This window comes from Erithacus rubecula (assembly GCF_903797595.1).
Source record: "Erithacus rubecula genome assembly, chromosome: 20".
In the NCBI taxonomy this organism is placed as follows: Eukaryota; Metazoa; Chordata; class Aves; order Passeriformes; family Muscicapidae; genus Erithacus; species Erithacus rubecula.
In genome coordinates this window covers 3,249,522-3,266,775 of record NC_136672.1, presented here as the reverse complement: position 1 = coordinate 3,266,775, position 17,254 = coordinate 3,249,522, and the positions used below count along the sequence as shown (strand labels likewise).

At 42.2% G+C, this 17,254-nt stretch overlaps 2 protein-coding genes across 6 annotated transcripts in view; one reads left to right on the top strand and one right to left on the bottom strand.

Moving 5' to 3' along the window:
• Positions 1-158: 158 nt before the first annotated feature.
• CYBC1 (cytochrome b-245 chaperone 1) lies at positions 159-12,549 on the bottom strand. Of its 4 annotated transcripts, none has more exons than XM_079323531.1 (7): positions 12,432-12,549; positions 10,147-10,277; positions 9,027-9,068; positions 7,690-7,763; positions 6,748-6,844; positions 4,769-4,913; positions 159-4,251 (listed from the first exon to the last, which is right to left on the bottom strand). In XM_079323531.1, the coding sequence occupies exons 2-7, from the start codon at positions 10,229-10,231 to the stop codon at positions 4,122-4,124; spliced, it is 573 nt and encodes a 190-aa protein (XP_079179657.1). In that variant the 5' UTR covers positions 10,232-10,277; positions 12,432-12,549; the 3' UTR covers positions 159-4,121. The 4 variants fall into 4 exon arrangements, with proteins under 4 accessions (XP_079179657.1, XP_079179659.1, XP_079179658.1 ...); XM_079323533.1 differs by lacking the exon at positions 12,432-12,549 and adding an exon at positions 12,261-12,429; XM_079323532.1 differs by lacking the exon at positions 12,432-12,549 and adding an exon at positions 10,389-10,411.
• Positions 12,550-12,582: 33 nt separating this feature from the next.
• The window catches only part of NARF (nuclear prelamin A recognition factor), a 22,959-nt gene continuing 18,287 nt past the window's right edge, over positions 12,583-17,254 (top strand). Inside the window, exon 1 of one of the 2 annotated variants that reach the window (XM_079323512.1) lies at positions 12,583-12,653. In XM_079323512.1, coding sequence (XP_079179638.1) covers positions 12,624-12,653 — 30 coding nt within the window. In that variant the 5' untranslated portion in view covers positions 12,583-12,623. The remainder of the gene's footprint in view (positions 12,654-17,254) is intronic. The other variant, XM_079323510.1, reaches the window with a different exon arrangement.

Below are 17,254 nucleotides of genomic sequence, written 5' to 3'. Positions count from 1 at the left end.
TTGGATCTATCAGCTTACATGGAACTAAAAGCTGGACTGCTGCAAGAGTGGCAGCAGGGTCACTTCTCAGAGGTATTTGGGCTTCTTTATTTGGGTATTTGGGCTTCTTACTTCTTCATTAACTCCTTCAGTGTTCCCAGTAATAATTCAGACAGCCATTAATATTTTAATAATTTTAATTAAAAACAATACAAAATACTACAGCAATGCAAAACAAGTTATCAAAGTTGATTTTGTCAATGAACATTAAAAAAAAAGACAATACAACAAGGCCTTGCTGAAATTCTACTTGCAATTTTGAAAGTAAAAAAAAAAAAAAAAAAAAAAAGGTAATTTCTAAACATGTTCCAGAAGTATTTTTGCCTCCCAGCCATCTATGACACTGTCAGAACTAGCACTTTATTTATTATGTGAGCCAGCTGAAGTTTTGGTATCTGTGTAACTTCATAAATACAGCCCAAGAATCAGATGTCAACTATAAATATTTGGATTTTGAGACTTGCACAATGGATGCCAGGTATGGAATGTTTCCTTGTGAAGTACTGGAATATGAGGTTCCACCTTACACAAAGCAGGGCTCTCCCTCTGCACAGATGCACTCTGGCTTTTGCTCATTGCAGCAGCTCACCACAGCCATGCAAGGAACTGCACTGTCTGCTCAAGCATGAGCTGAAGCATCTGCTAAGTGCTACCATACATTTATAGTAAAGGACATGGCAGGAGGGCTTGGTTTTGGGGGTTAGAGTGTTAGATCTAACCTAAGGTCTTCTGTGAAGGTTTTAAAATCATTTATAAGTCATGCAAACTACAGTGTCCAGGCACAAGTCTCTAGCTGGCCTGAGATGCAAAAGTTAATGACTACATCTGTAATAGTCTTCTAAGAGTACCTAATTTCCTAAGCAAAACTAGTCTTTCACATCATTCCTTTGAGTCCAAGTCACTTTTCACCAAGCACATGTAAAGCTCTGTTTATTAGGCCTTTGACTTTGTTGGGCCCAAGAGAAGTGAGGAAAACCATCCAGGAAAGCCTTCAGCAGAATGGTGAGAAGTGGCAGAAGAGGAGGAGGAGAGAAGGCTCATCCAAAGAGGGAAGAGTGGGCCCTGTCCTGAGCTGCACCCTTTTTGCACAGTTCTTTAGCTGATCCCATTGCTGAGGAGTGCACAGACACTGCCATTACCAAATCTACATGAACAGCAATTGCAAGTTAGTTGTACATGCACACAGTTGCTGCATTGCATCTGGCCAAGGCTTGCAGTTGAGGGCAAGAAGCTCCATATGTGGATCAAGAGAAACACAAGAGAAAACCCCAGCAGCCTGTGCTAACATGGGTGCAGTGTCCCATTGCCAAGCTCAGAGGCTCTGATAGATCAGTGCCACAGGAAGCTCCTGGGTGGATCAGCCAGCAGTGCCTGACACATCCCCACAGCCTGGCAGAATGTCCTCAGGGCCTCATCCTGTTAGCTCAGACTGCAGAACACAGGTTTCCACTGAAACTGTCCTTGTTGGTGCAGTGACAGCTGCCAAATGCAAAATGGAAATGGCACGAGAGGATGGCACCAGCTGCTCCAAGGGAAAGGCTGAGGAGTCACAATATTCCTCCTAAGACACAGTGTATGGCAGCAGCCATCCCTCTCCTACCTAACACAGCAGGGTAAGGAATGAGGAGGATACTGGAAAACACCTCTAAAGAGGTGATCACTGATATCAACCCAACATGCAACTTACTCCAGGGACAGCATTTCAAGTTACATTGTATTCTACAGGTCATTTTCCCCTCTAGAGAGTCTGAATTTTCCTTACATTGTTTTAGCTTTTGTAGAAGATACTGCATAGTCTAAGTACTAACACCATGAAGGCACAGCAAGCTGCATGCAGTGCAGCTCAGCAGAGCAGGACAAGCAGTGCAGGGTCAGACCAACAGACGTACCTCTCAAAAGCTGATTTTTAACTGCAGAACTACAGCATGGTTTACAGAATGTCAGCTCTCATGGGAGTACAAATGAAGGCCAGTAGAGCTAAGACTGAAGGCAGGTAATTTGTTTTATCCATGGTCCACTGCACAGGCTCAGAGTAAGTGCAGTGCACACCATGAATGAATGCCCTCTGAATATCCTTGATTCAAAGCAGCAGCTACCACAAGGGCTGAGCCCTTGTGCTTACACTGTACCATTACATACTCTAACACAGCACTTCCTACTGGAAGTCCTTAGAACACTCACTATTCTCATTTTACACTGTGGGAAAGAGTTCTCCAAATCCCCAATCTCATTCTCTTCTCTCTAAAATGAACATTACCTGGGGGATACCATACAATGGATTTAAATGAGGAACTCTACAAAGTGTTACACCCTGCAATATTTTTAAACAGGTCTGATGATTATGCTTTGCTTACAGTTGTGCTTCAGAATAAAGGCAAATTTAGCTAATTGCCTGCAACCTAATTTTCCCACGTTCATACACAGCAGCTTCCCAGTTCCAGTGGTGTGGGGTAGGCACTGAAAGCACCATGATTACCCCAGCAACTCAGAGAACTTTCAGGAGCATGTACTGGCAGAAGTCTGTACTGATACCTGATGTAATTACAAGTTTTTTATCTTATTTAAAGAGAACAGACCTAACTCTGTGCTGCAGGCAAGCTACACCAACAGCCATGTCCCTGCAGTGTGAGTACCTTCCACTGACAGCGGCAGCCTCTGCCTCTCAGCTCACATCTAGCTCTGAATGCTGGAAGGGAAAGTGTTCTTTGATGAGCAGGTGTTCAGCTTCAGACCAAACTGCAACACAAACAGGATGGGGCTTCTACCAAAAACTTTTCAGAGCCTTCTCTGTAGAGGTAGGGTGATTGGAAACAAGAACACAGGCTCTTTTAAAACCTGAAGAAACTGCTGCCAGGACACATTTGCTGCTGGCCAACCATGAAAACAGACAACACAGTTACCTTGTACCCTGTTCAGATCTCCTAGATGTAACTGTGTAAATATTTTCTAAATCAAGTCTAAAGATCATAAGATTCCTAAATAAAGCCTACTGTATAAGTATAAGCAGCTGTAGCATGCTGAAAAAAACTTGCAGCTTTATACAATTTTTTCTTGTACTGACATGATAATGTAAGCATGATGGGGTTCTAGTTCTAGACAGAATATGTTGACTACAGAGGTAGCTTTTACTTCAGAAATACCTTGAAAAATTTTGTATTTTAACTATTTGTGAAATCATTGGTCAGAACAGAGCACACCACACACCTGGAGTAAAACACAGATACAAATCAAACACAATCTATGGCAGCTACCTTAAAAACGTTATTATTTAGCACTTGGGTATCATTTCAAGTGAGGAAATACTCAACAGCTCTAGGCTACCACCTTGTTTGACATCAGTCTTTTCCCTACCTAAAGTTACACATGTTCCTGCTTCCTTTCTAAATACACAGCTTAAATAGTAAACACTGAGGTCTAGAAAAAAATTGTTCTGTCCTGCCCAGAAGTTAAGCAGAACAGGATTAAGGTAGAACATCCCAGACATTTCATCATGATCATTTTTGCTTTGCTGTTTATGGCTCCTTGGTGAGCCTGAGATAAGTTAAGACACCATTTCAGGTTGATGAACCTGATGTTTAGAATTCCAAGAGAGGCACTCAGACTTTAATTTCCACAGATATCCAATGGCAAGTCAGTAGTAGAGAACATAAAAGTGCCACTACTCTGCATCTTCTAATTGCATATATTAAAAGGGAAACCTCAAAGTATTGTGTTTTGAGTTACAAATTCAACTCTTCTACATTGCATATACTGTACCTGCAGCAAATGTTTGCAGTAAGCAGAAGTTCACATCTGTGTCTTCATTAATGAAAAGCAATTATTTAAAATCATTTAATTAATAAATAACTATTCCTAGACAAGTTTGATGAGCTGACAAAGTTCAAAAGCTAGCAGTGTCCACATGCAGGGTCCTGAAGCAGTGTAGCACTAAACAATGTGCCCTAAGACAGATTTCCCCAATGTAAATGCACACGTTGAAAAATGCCCATGTCAAGGTTGTGAGGGATTTCTTTTTCTGAAGAACAATCAGAATATTTGCCAGATGTGTGAAAACCTCTGCTTGCTTCAGTTCACAGTGAATATCAGTATTTAACCTGTGGTTCATCTGCATCACTTGCCTCTGTTTCGCTGCTCTGAGAGAAATCTTGTGGGGTCTCTACTCTGTCCAGTTCCAAAAACGTCGTAATGAGTTTGGCAACTGCTTCCACATCACTGTGGAAAAGAAGAAACAAGGGCAGAGTTAGTGGAACTGTGGTGCTGACAAGAGCAGGCATGCTAATTCCTGAGAACAACTGCCTAGAGGGAAAGTCATATGGGCACTGAAGGTATGGCTGACAGCATGCCACACCAAGCCATTCCCTCCACATCAGTCCTCTCCCCAGGCCCTGCTGCAAGGTTCCTCATTATCAATGCTTAAGAAAAATTTTCTGTTAACTAATACATCAAATATTTGCAAAGTTAGAATTTATCCTTTCTGCCATTGCATAGCTCAGGAAGGCAGCTCCAGCTGCAGCACTAAAGGGATCCTAGATACCTAAACATGATCCTGACAGACGGTGCTACCCAAAGGTCAGTCAATGAAAACATGATTGGGCTTTAAAAGTTTAAACACAAGCTCATACCAGCAAGTCTGAAAACCAAGCTTGGTTGTAAGAGATGGCAATTACTGACCCCCATGAGTGGCATTTCTCCCCTCACACACTGTAATTTTACCAAGTGCACACTGCACCTTCTGCAGCCCAGCACTGCGCTCTGGGTGAGCGGGTGTGAGAAGCCAGTGACGAAGCGCAGCACGACCAGGTAACCCTTCCCGAAATAGCGCACGGGCTCCTCCTCCACGTTCACATCGCGGATCTCGTTCAGCACGGCCACCACTGCAGGGGCGAGACAAGGCAGCTGTCAGCAGGGCTGTGCCCCAGTTACAATGTAAATGTGACCAAAAGCAGCATTCTATCTGCTGAAACCAGCTGGGGCAGGGATTCTTACCTCTGTGGAGATATCCTCTGCTAATGGGCCATCTGTTAAACCAGCTGGGGCAGTGCTCTTTATCCTTCCCACAACCCACCCTTCCTCCATCTTCTGTTAATGGCCAGTGAGTCCCAGTGCATGACTGATAAAATTCCATCATCCCACTGGGAGATGCTCCAGCCAGGGGAGGAGCCAAACATTTCCTACCTAGATAAAAACAGATTTGGAACAGCAAAGCAGCTTTTTCCACTGGATTCCAGAGTCAAACTGGACCTTTCCACATCATCACTGGACCTTTGGAGGAGAACTGCTTCAGCTGAACCACATCTGTCTCTCCAGGGGCACTGCAGCCACCATTTAACTGGACTGCTACCACCACACTAACTAGTGTGATGTCAGGTTGTATTCTGACTCTATCAGTGTTTTCTTTTTCTTTTGTACTATTGCATATATTTTATTTTTTATCTTTTTTCCTACTAAATTTTATTTGTGACTTGGAGGCTCTCACTGGTTTTGCTTTCAAAACCATTTCAACTGCACACCCTCAGCACTGCCACTGCTGACAGGTGATAGGGACCCTTCTCTTGGGCACCACTATTGTGATCCTGCACAACCAGGGCAGTCCTGCATGAGCTGCTCAGGCAAAAGAAACATGCACAGGGTGTGACTGCAGCACATTGTAGCTGGGACAGGCCCCAAGAAAAAAGATACAGCCAGCCAGCCATAATAATCCATTATTATTTATGTTTCCCACTTGTTTTAACAGCAGTTTTAACTATTTTTCTGTATGGAGTAGGCAAACAGATGTTCACTTTACTGAGATTAAATACTGAAATATTTAACTGCTCAGAATACCAGCTGATTTCTGCATCCCCACATGAATGGTACCTAAACCAAATATTATCAAAGAGGAAGAGATATTCTCAGCTCTCCATTGTAAACATGCATCCTAAAGGAAAGTTCAGAAATATTAAATATCCTTCTCTCCACATCTTTTATCTTCCATCTCAAAAATGAACTCCTTAAAAACCAATTCAACTTAAGGTCATTCCAAATTTGGCCACTCTTCTGACCTTATTGAGAGCTAGTTTTATTTACATCAGGAAGTAAAACAAAAACTCTGACATGGAAAAAGATCCTATTTTTGCAACAGAATAAAAGATCCTAGTTTGCAATAGAGCTACTAACTCACCATGACTCAGCCAACTCACAGACTGTATTGCAACTTCTGTTAATCCAACAAGCCCAAAGGACATCAGATCCTGCATTAAACTGAACCTCCTGAACAGGCTGTTTTAAATGCATATTCTGTATCTGCAGGATGGAACATGTCTGCTTGCATATGGTATCTAAACCTTTGCCTGCTCCCCCAAAGCAGATGAGATTACAGGAATCTCCACTTCTGGATCCAAAATTGAAGTTTTTCCACCAGTCCCAGCTGCCAAGCAGGCTAGCCAAGAGCAAGGTAAACACATTACCATCCCAAAGGAATGGCTAAGATTATTATGGAAAGCAATGTGTAGGCCTACTTACCTTGGATTAAAATAATTAACAAGATGCATTCAACACACTGAGAAAAAGCATTTGGGCTCAGAGAGGCAGATTGTTACATCTGCTGCTTGGGAACAAAGCAGATGTGACTTAATTGGAGTACAGAACTCCAGAGAAGCTATTAAATGGGCACATATCCATCTCTTCTGCTGCTCACCACATTTTCTACAATAGATCCTGCTTTCTCACCTTGTTCATTCCCTCCTTTTGACAAGGTCAGTATTTTTTTGTAGAGATTGAATGTTTTTAGGCAGACTGTTCCCTTGTTCTTATCAAATACAGCTTCCTGTAAAATTGAAATATAAAAATTAAGATTTTCTTGAAAACACCATCACTAGCTATGCTTCAAAGTAAAATAAAAACAGTTCTATGGGAAAATAATTTTAGTAACATCAAAATACACAGCTAGACATTCCTCTATTACTAGATGAAAATCACAATCTTGCTCTTGGTTTTAACAGAAACTTTACCATATCTCTTGTGTGACTTCTAGAAGGGAGTTAAAAGTGGGTTCATTGTTCCTCTTGCCACATTCCTCACATAATAAAAACTTTGCCTGGAATCAAATTTGAACACTAACTTGTAATTCCTAAAATTTTCACTTCTGGTGAATTTGACATTCCAGTGCTGTGCTCTGTGGGCCAGGCTTACACAGACCACAAATACCCCTGACAGTCAATGAAAAAAAGAGGATCTCATTCACTTTAGGTGAGTTGCTAGGTGGCTTATGGCTCTCAAATCAACATCCACATAACTCTAAACTAGCTTGTCCCAGAGGAAAAAAGCTGAGCAGCCTGGAAGATTAGAGCTCCCATATTTAGTGGTTGCTAAGTTCAAAACCATGTGCAGTTCAATGTCCTGGTCATCTACCCTCTTTTATGTAAGAGGGAACATTTTGGGCCAAGTGTCCCCTTAAAAATACCCATAAGTTTAACCTCACATTTTCATGCTTGTGTAGTCCAAGAATTATTATCCTCATTCCAGTCCCAGTACAGCAGCCCAGAGGGTTTCCTCAAAACCAAAAGCATAATTTGTCTGTTTGGACTGAGCAAGTGTGTGGGGCTGCTGGAATCAGCATCTGCCAACTGCTTCCTACTCACAGAGCCTCATTTCCTGAGTTCAGCATCTTACCTCCCACTGCTCCAGATTCTGGGCTGCCACAAAGAAACACCCAGCCATGTAGAAGAGCTTCCATGCCAAGCTGTCTGAAGAATGCAAAAAATGCATAAATTCAGCTTTCTTCCCCCCCACTTCTTTGGTATTCAGACAATCCTGAAAGCAACATGCTCTCTTTAAAAGCAACAAAAGCAGAAAAGCTTTATCTGATGGAATATTTTTGCCTCTAGCTGCACTACAAACTATTTTACAGCTCTTTCCCAGGATGAAAATATAGAGTTTTCACAATTTTCAGAGACTTCTTTCATGCTGGGTTGCAAACCATGCAGAATTATAAGCATATGTATTATTGGCAAGGTTGTAACATCACATCTTTCTCTTCTCTACAAGCAAAGGCATCTTAAAAGGCATCCACAAGACTGCCAACCTGCTGTCAAACACCAAATATTTTTGCTACAGAGGACAAGGATAAGGACAATGAAACTTCAATAAAGCAAACATGTTTCTGCATAAAAGGAAGCAGTTGGTCCTCTTTACAAACAAACATTTGCATTTCATGTCCTGGAAATGTTTACATGTCACAGCCTGAACAATTTGCTCACTCAGGCTTTAAGTGAACAGTAGAACTGTGCTGAGGTTTCAGAAAATTTTGTTGCAACGTCTTTAGCAAAACAAGGTTGATTTAGCTGGTGGCTCAAGCAGCTTTCACTGCATTTTGCTCTTTAAATATAAATATGTGGGTTATATTGATAGCACATTCCTACACACTATTAAGTTTTAACATTTGATGGTAACAGGATGCAGCACAAGAATCTCAGGGCAGCTTCCAGGATAAATCCCATGGATGGAAAGACAGCTGGCATTTGGTGCAGTGTGCTGTACTGCAGGGGAGGAAGCAGCAGTAGCTGGCTGATCTCTAAAGGTGCTTGGATGAGTAATCTCTGCTAGTGATGATCTGACAGTTTCCAGAGAAACAGAGAACTTCCGTCAAAGGCAAAGTAATCATTTCATTATGATGTCAAATAATCATTACATGTCTTCCCAGGAGAGCTGTGAGGACCAGCTAATCACATTTATAAAACACTGAAAGTACAAAATGCCACAGAGCACCAATATCATTATTAAAAATACCTTCAAACAGAAAAGGAAGCTGAGTAAGAAATAGAGCATTAAAGCACAGTAAGCCATAGAGGCAACAGTTATTATTGGTTTTAATATTCACACCACCAAGTGGGAGAGGAACCTCCAGTGCCTTTGAAGGGCCAGACAGAAGCTGCAGATGAGTCATGAGCATGAAAAAAATAGAGCAACAGGAAAGAAACAACTCTCCCAAAAAAGTGATAAGCCATTACCTGCACTATAATAAGCAGCAGCCAAACCTATGGAGGCTATTCCTAGGAGGAAAGAGGAGAGAATTAGGACAAATAAACAGCTCAAAAAACATCTAAAATTCCCTGATGAAAAACATCACTTTTCAAAAAAAATACATGATTGCAACATAGGTCACTATATTAAAGTCAAATTATTTTTTTCCTCTCAGTATTTAAAAAACCCTTCCATTTTGCAAAGACATTAAAAGCACAGGGGCAGGGGTCAGGAATAAAAATTTTATGACACAACTGGGAACAGAACCTCAGAGGGACCCAATGTAATCATGACACCACACTTTCTCTCAGCACAGTACAACTTGGAGTGCTCACACAAACCTTGCAATGGTTATTTTCCCCTTTAAGGGCTCTGTGGAGCCAAAAGAAATACTTTGCAGTAAAATTGTGTCAAAAACTGCCAGCTCCCTTCTCTCAGGGAGGAGGAAGCATATGAAGACTGCAAAGATCTCCTCAACAGCATCCCTGAAAGCAATGACAACGTGGTGTTACTGCAGTGGCATGTGCTCAGCTGGAAAGCAGGATATGCCAGGTCTTCCCCAGCAGCTCTCTCAGTACAATCCTAATAAGTTTATTTTTCCTGCATATTCAGTAGTGTTTCTAAGGATGCCTTCAGAACATCCTGTATGACTTCCCATTACATACAGTGTCCTTAGGAGCTCACCACCAAGCACATGAACAACCCAGCCCCAGCATGGCCACATTGCACTTTTCCACAAAACTAAGGTGGTTTTCAACCTAACTATACAGCCCCTTCAGAAGCTTCACATTTCTATTGCTGCATGGCACATAACAAACTTTCTGCTCTTAATCTTTCAGGACTCCCTTAAAATGAGTTTCTTATCCATGAGCTTCTGAGGTTCTTCAGATGAGACTGCAAGTCTCACAGTGAAATTGCCACGCTGAAGCTTCAGACTCATTTAGTGCCTATGACAAAGGAAGAGTTCAAAGTACAATCATTCCTTTCTGGAAAGGAAAACACCTGGGTAGGCAGACATTTCACTAAGGGCTGCTGCAGGAGTTTATTCAGTGACTCTCTTCCCTTAAAGCAAGCTCTGAAATAAGCTGAAGAATGCTGTGGTCTTACCAACACAGAGAGACCAGGATCGGATGCCAGGTGACCTCTTCAGATGAAGATGGGAATTTGTGCGTTTTTCAACCAACATGTACATCTTCAAAAGAAACTCTCAACAGCCCAGTTTGACTCATGAAACCTCACTGGACAAAAAAAAAACCAAAACAGTTTAAACAAAAAAAAAAACAAAACAAAAAAAATCTCATAATTGACAATTCCACCAGTTTTCCTTCCTAGCATTTTTCAGGACTTACCCAGTCTTAGTCTAGACTATAAAAGATACTCCAGGGTAAGAAAAGTGTCTTTTTGGACAGGAAGAGCAATATGTACACTGAAAACAACCACAAAGTAAAACTGTCATGTGGAAAGTTGCATAACAACAACAGGAATCTGAATTCTTGGAAGAAAGTTCTCATTTTAGGGGCAAAAGTTTCTATTATAATCAGATTCCAGAAGAAAAATGGGAAAAACAAGAACCTGGAACAATACTGTTGCTAATTCATGCAGCCCTTCAAATAGATAAAATAGCAAGGGGAATGGAAATCTCTTTGAGCATTTTTCCTGTGAGCCCAAAGGGTTGTGAGAAGGGCTGGTCTGGGAGCTGGGGCAGGACAGTGCAGCCTCGTGCACCTCTGACATGGGGACTCATCCCTGCTGACACAGCAGGAAGGGCTACAGCAAGCACTGCCAGCATCCCATAATATCACAGATGGCATTCCCATCTTCCAAGCCACCTCAAGAACACAACCAGGAGCTCACAACAAGTGTGTTTGTCCGTCCTCAACCAGACCATGCCTTTGGCCTAGGCAGTAGAGACTAAAAAGACAGCTACTAATTAAAACCGTAAGAGCAGGGTAATCCCATGTAGCATTTTCATGACATTTTTACTGTTTTACAGCATAGAAACAGAGTAATTTAAGGTGAGAAAGACCTTTAAGATCATGAAGCCCAACCACTAACCCAGCACTGCCCAGTTCATCATGTCCTTAAGCATCTACATGTTTTTTTAACACTTCCAGGGATGGTGACTCCACCAGTCCCCTGGGCAGCCTGTCCCACAGAACCAGTTCAAGGAGGCTGGCATTAAGCTGCCCATGTTTCCAGAAAATGCCAACATTCATCAGGTTTTGAATAACTATGAAAACACGGAGAGAGCAAGTCTGAGCACATCCAAGTTCTAACAAAAGACAAATATGTGATTTTCAATCCTTCAGTTAGCTGGCTGTTCTTGCATACAAGAAGATGCTCCTGCAATTCTGGCAGTTTGCATACAAAGCTCCAAGGGAGCAGATTTAGCCAGGTCTTTTCAGTTAAACAAAAAGCACCCACGACTTTGATTTTAATCTCTTAGCAACACATCTGAGAGCATCTGAAACCGAAAGAGCCAAAAGCACTTATGCAGAAGACACGCTCCATCTCCTCCGGATGTCAAGCATCAAATTTTAATTTTCAAATGACTCCCGTGAACTGCTCTCAAATATACCGGAAAATACTTCTGCATGTACAACGCCTGCTCCTGCCTCTTATCAACTACAAGTTATAAAATACACCCAGATCGCTGCAGAAATCTCGCTGGATTTAACAAATACCACACCCTACTTAGAATATAAATCTCACACATATCAGACAAGTCCACTAATGCAAACTTTGATATCTCCCCCCATAATAATTTAGTGAAGTTCAGGCAAGCAAATGGCAGTTTTGGATTAATGCTGGACACTCAACATCAGTGCATTGTCTCTCACAGGTGATTGCTTGCAGAAGATGGACCTTGGAATAAAAAGCACTAAAGAAGCTTCTAGAGTTACATTTAATAAATAAATCATAAAGATGCCCCAAAGCAAATACAAGTTTTACTACAACGTTATGATTACAAAGAAAGAGGTATTTTTGAGCTGCTCTTTCATTTCAAATTCCAAAACTCAACTTTGCTTGAATTTGTCTGGTTTGACACTGAACTGGTCTCCAGCATCAAAATAACCTTCTCATGCTTCCTCCACGCTCTCTGTTGAGGCAAGCCAGCAAAAGCCACGGGAAAGCACATCTTGAAATCCTCACCAGCAGCAACCATCAAGTCAGGACCACACAGCAGGCGAATATTCTTTACAGAGCTCATTTTTCTCTACCTCCCAACCCTGCACCTGCTCCCCCCAGCCTGGAGTCCCCTCAGGGAAGGGAAGACCCTCCCCAGGCAGGGTCCGGCCCTGCCAAACCCCCCCGAGCCGCGCGTTCTGTTCCCCCGCGCGTGGGGAGCCCGAGCCCCGCTGCCCCCGCCGCCAGCGCCGTGCCCGCGGTACCTGCCCGGCTCCAGCCGCCTTCTGAAGGGATCCGCGGCCGCCTCCGCGCCCTCCTCGCTGGTCCCGCCTCAGGGCCGGACGGACGCGCCCGCGGCCATTTTGGGTGAGGGCAGAGGATGGGACACGAGCCTCCCTTCCCCTCCCGTGAGGGCGGCGCCGCGCCAAGATGGCGGCGCGCTGCCAGTACCCGGCATGGCGCCTGAGCCCGCGGATGCTGCTCAAGTAAGAGTGTCGATGTTTCCTTGGTTGTTTTACTGTAGCGGTGCTCTGAAAGAGCAGAAACCTCGCGTGGTGAGAGGAGTGAACTGCTGTAGGCTGAGGCTGGCTGTGTGCGAGAGCCTTAGTGGGCCGACCCTCGATGGGTGAGGTGGACATGGCCCCGTGCATGAGGGGTCGGGGAGGGCAGGGGAGCCCCTCGCTGGGACACGGCTCCGCTGGGGGCTGTCCCCAAGCTCGGGGGCCAGCGAACCTCTGGGTTCTCCATTGGGGCACCACTGTCACAAATCGCTGGGGCCGCGCCTCGGCTGTGGCGGAATCACAGAGCGGTGGGGCTGGAGGGGCCTGTGGGGGTCACTCAGTGCAGCCCCCTCTGACACAGCTGGAGCACAAACGCGGCCTGGGGGGTTGCAGTGTCTGCAGAGAGGTGCTGCCGGTTTTAGGAGCTCTCTAAACACAGACACAGAGTCGAGTTTAGGAAGGAGATGTTTATTCTGAACGGGGAGCAAGGTGGAGGTTTCCACAAATCAAGCACACCAAAGCTTTTAACTACTTATACATGTTAATAAACAAAGACATTAGTGTTCACTGGCTAAAAGTTACACAGTGCTCTTATTAACTCGATTTCTGTCTTCTGTTGGCTAATGATTGACTTGTCATGCTAATATGTCTGCATGCTGTCTTTCCTTGCAGGTGGGTTTCTTGTGTCAGTGGTTGCAGATTCCCCCAGCCAGAATTACATTTTACCCAGTTGGAGCTGATTCGGCACAGTTGCTGACTTGGCTTTATTTTCCTCCTTGTTTTGGGAGCTCTTGCCAGATGGCCCCTAAATTCTTCATTCTTTGTGTCCACTGCCATTGGGCATTCTCTTTTCTCAGACTTTGTTAACCTCCTCTAGGTCTGAGATTGTTAAAGCATGTCAAGCCCTAGACTTTAACAAGGCAATTCCATCAACAAATAACTTGGGTTTTTTAACACTTGGACATCACTTATTATTTGAAAAGCAGAAATATCAGTGATAGTCTTACAGGTCCAATATTGATGTCATGAGTTTTGTGAATTTTATGTTAGCTGAAGGCTTGGGTTTGAAAATCTGTTATTTGGGGAGGAAAGTTTCTAATTCACTTGAAATATAGAATAATTTTCCTGTTGTGGACAAATAGGCTGCATTTGGAAAATGTTTCATGTTTCAGTCAAACATTCACAAAGCTGTGGGAAAGCTGTTCCTGTTCAATCCATTAGAGCAATTGATTATGTCAGGCAGGATGGGTGAAGTGCAGACAGCTGTAATTTAGCTTAAATTCCCTTTATGTAAGTCAGTGTGTAACTTCATCTAAAAATGATATTTGGTCCTCTCTCAGTTGCAAAGGAATGTCCTTCCTGAATGAAATCCTCAATTTTTGGCTTTTTTTTCTGAACATGATTATATTCTAGATTGTTTGTTTGCTCAGGGCCATGACATGATAGAAGTTTGTTTAGTTGTTCTCAACACTATTCTGCTGAACTGAGATTTTGGTCGGTGTTTTTCATAACAATTGAGAGTGAAGATAGAGGAGAAAAAAATCCCCAGAGTCCATGGTACAGACATTTAAGTGCAAGTAGTGGAAAATACCAACTTGAGTTGCAGTTTCTGTGTGTGTTAATGGGAAAAAGCAGTGAGGAGCTGCAAGAATGAATTGGCCTGCTTGTGAGTCACAAGGTACCAGCTGCTGGATTTGGATGAAAAATAGGAAGTTATAAGGATCACGTGTGCTCAACCCAAACAAGCAGCTGACTGAGTCTTCTGGGAAGAAATTTATGTCTAATTAGCTGTCAATCAGTTTTTATGAGCAACTGGTTTCTCTGGAAACCAAATGTTAAGTGGTTTTGATTGATACAAGACAAAAGATTTCTTGTGCCTAGAGCAGAGTGAAAGAAGAAAGAAATTCATCTGTCCCCTCCACTCAGCATAAACCACACAGTATATGTTTTATTATTATGTTACTAATTGCAAAAATAGCAGCAACTCTGCTTCTCCATTCCTCAGAGGTCACACTAGGATAACCTGCTATGACTTAATTTAATTATGAAGTAACAGAGAATTTTTTTCAACCATGGGAAATATCAGACACATACACAATCAAAACAAATATGGCAAGGATCTTTGTAAGCTTCTGCTATCCATTAATGATTCTTACAGCATTTTTTCTAAAATCTGGGGATGTTACACCAGCTCCTGGGAGTAGGTGAGTGCTGTTATGCCTACCAATAGAAAAAGGAAGAAGGAACATTTTGATTCTGGACTTAAAGAACAACATGAATTCCAAGCTGGGTTGCTGCAGAAACAAAAACTATTTTCCAAAGTAAACAATTCAGGAATATGTGATTGACTATTTGTAGACTTCTTCCTCAACAATGTAAAAATAGATTCTGTGGAAATGTTTATGTTCTGTTTGTGTAGTAAACACACTTTAACTTTTAAGTCATTGATCTAAACCCAAGAACATACAGAAAGAATAGAACTGGTCTTTATTTTGAATTAGTTTGACATGTCTGTAATTCTGGTGCTTTTTTTTTTTCTATTTCAGACCATTTTCCTAAATATTCCTTTCTAACTCCTTATACATTCTTTTTTTCCCACCCTAAGGTCTTAAACTTAGTTAAGCTATGCAATAAGCATGTGATCTTACTAGCATGCCAGGACAAATTCCCAGAGAGCCCCCAAATGCTTTGGCCACAGAGCCCCTGGCCTCGATGAGAACAGTGTGTGTGCAGCCTGCAGAGCACAGATTTCATGGAATACATGTTTACCAGCTGTAGGCAAGATTTATTGCCCAATCTGACAGCTGTGGACTGGCATGTGCTGTCACTATGGCAAGGAGGCATTTACAGCTGGCACTGCCCTGCAGGATTGATGCAAAGCCTGCAGCACTTTGCAGTTGTTTGCAGCACACTGTTTTCACAGGGAAATTCTTATTTCTCCATTTCATTCAGGGTGTAAATGCTTCAGGTGCAGGGATAAATGTTACATGGAGCCAAGGAGGCCAAATGCACCAACAGTGACCCTAAAAGCAAAGCTTTTAGAGAGTGAGGTTTTTGGGAAGCAGCCCTGCAGAGGTGGTAACTGACCTCCCCAGGGTAGATTAAAGCAGGATGGTGCTTTCTTGTCTCAGGTTGTCAGGCCTGGTGTGATGGTTGATCAGAGATCCACTGTTCTGTGGGAAATGGCATCCATAGTTAATGGAAAGCAGAGAGTGCTCTTGGCAATAAAATAAATGAGATATCTAATTGTCTAATGATTTCACAGATATATTCTTATACTGTGCACTGAAACAGACATTCCTTGCACACTCTTCAGTTTGTATAAGTTTTTGCTCTTTTTTTAGTTTTTTTAATTTTTAAATTGAAATTAATTCAGTCCAAGTATTCCTAATATGAAGGATGAAAGAGAGATACTTAATGTATGTACCTAAGATGTCCTCAATATTCCTACAGAATGCTTCCATTTCTATGCAGTTCTTTGGTGTTTTCATTGTACATATAAGAGATATGGGGGGAAATTTAATCTTCTGCCCTTTGATGATGTGCAGAAGAATGTATTTAATCCAGTTCTCTAACAGATGACTAACTTAGTTGACCAGAGATTCCCATCCCTGGAAACATTCAAGGCCAGGCTGGATGGGGCTTGGAGCAACCTGGTCTAGTGGAAAGGGGGTTTGGACTAGATGACCTTCCAAGGTCCATTCCAACCCAAACTACTCCGATTCTGTGAAATAAAAAATATTTTAAATATGATCTGTGCAGTTACAGAAATATGCAAAACTGATGTCTTTTGAAGAATCACTGTATCAGTTTTGGATAATAAATGTAAGTATAATCAGAGTGTGAAACAAGATTTTTGCAGTGCCTTTAAGTGCAAATCTCAACACATTTCTAATTCAGAACTTTTCATCCATCCTATCACCTTCTGGGTCAATGCAACTATAGCTGTTGTATCCTGATGGAATAAGGTGAGAGGTTGGCCCAGCTTTTCCTGTATGAAAATACTCATCTACAAGAACAAGAAAGATGTCAGATAATGCTGCATTCCAGCAAGTCTGTAGAAAATGCAATTTCTTAGGTCACATAGGAATTGCTCAGGAGTGGTTGTGGTGCTTTTTAAAAGCTTGGGCTAATATGCTAATAAGAAACGTGAGAGCATTTTGAATGAAGAGAACAGAGGCACAGAAAATTATTACCAAAGATACTACAATTTGTACTTCAAGCCAATATTAGTGATGTTTTCCCAGGGTATATGTAAAGGGGCATCAGCTTACTTTTCCTTAAGTGGTCAGTATGAAAACTTATCTATTTGCTTTTATCATGGTTAAACTAAGGAATTCTTGATTTCTCTGACCTCAATGATAACTCACCTACAGTCTGCAATTAAAAAAAAAAAAAAAAAGGCACTACATTCTTCTCTGGGGTTATCTTCAGTATCCTTAAAATTGAACAAGTGTTTCAAGTTGTGTCCTTGTATTACAAACCTCTCTGGCCGTGCCTGTCTCCAGCCCTTGTGCTCAAAAACCATCTGTGGCGTAAAGCATTAGAGGTTACTGTAACAGGAGGGGATTTACCAGTGTTATACA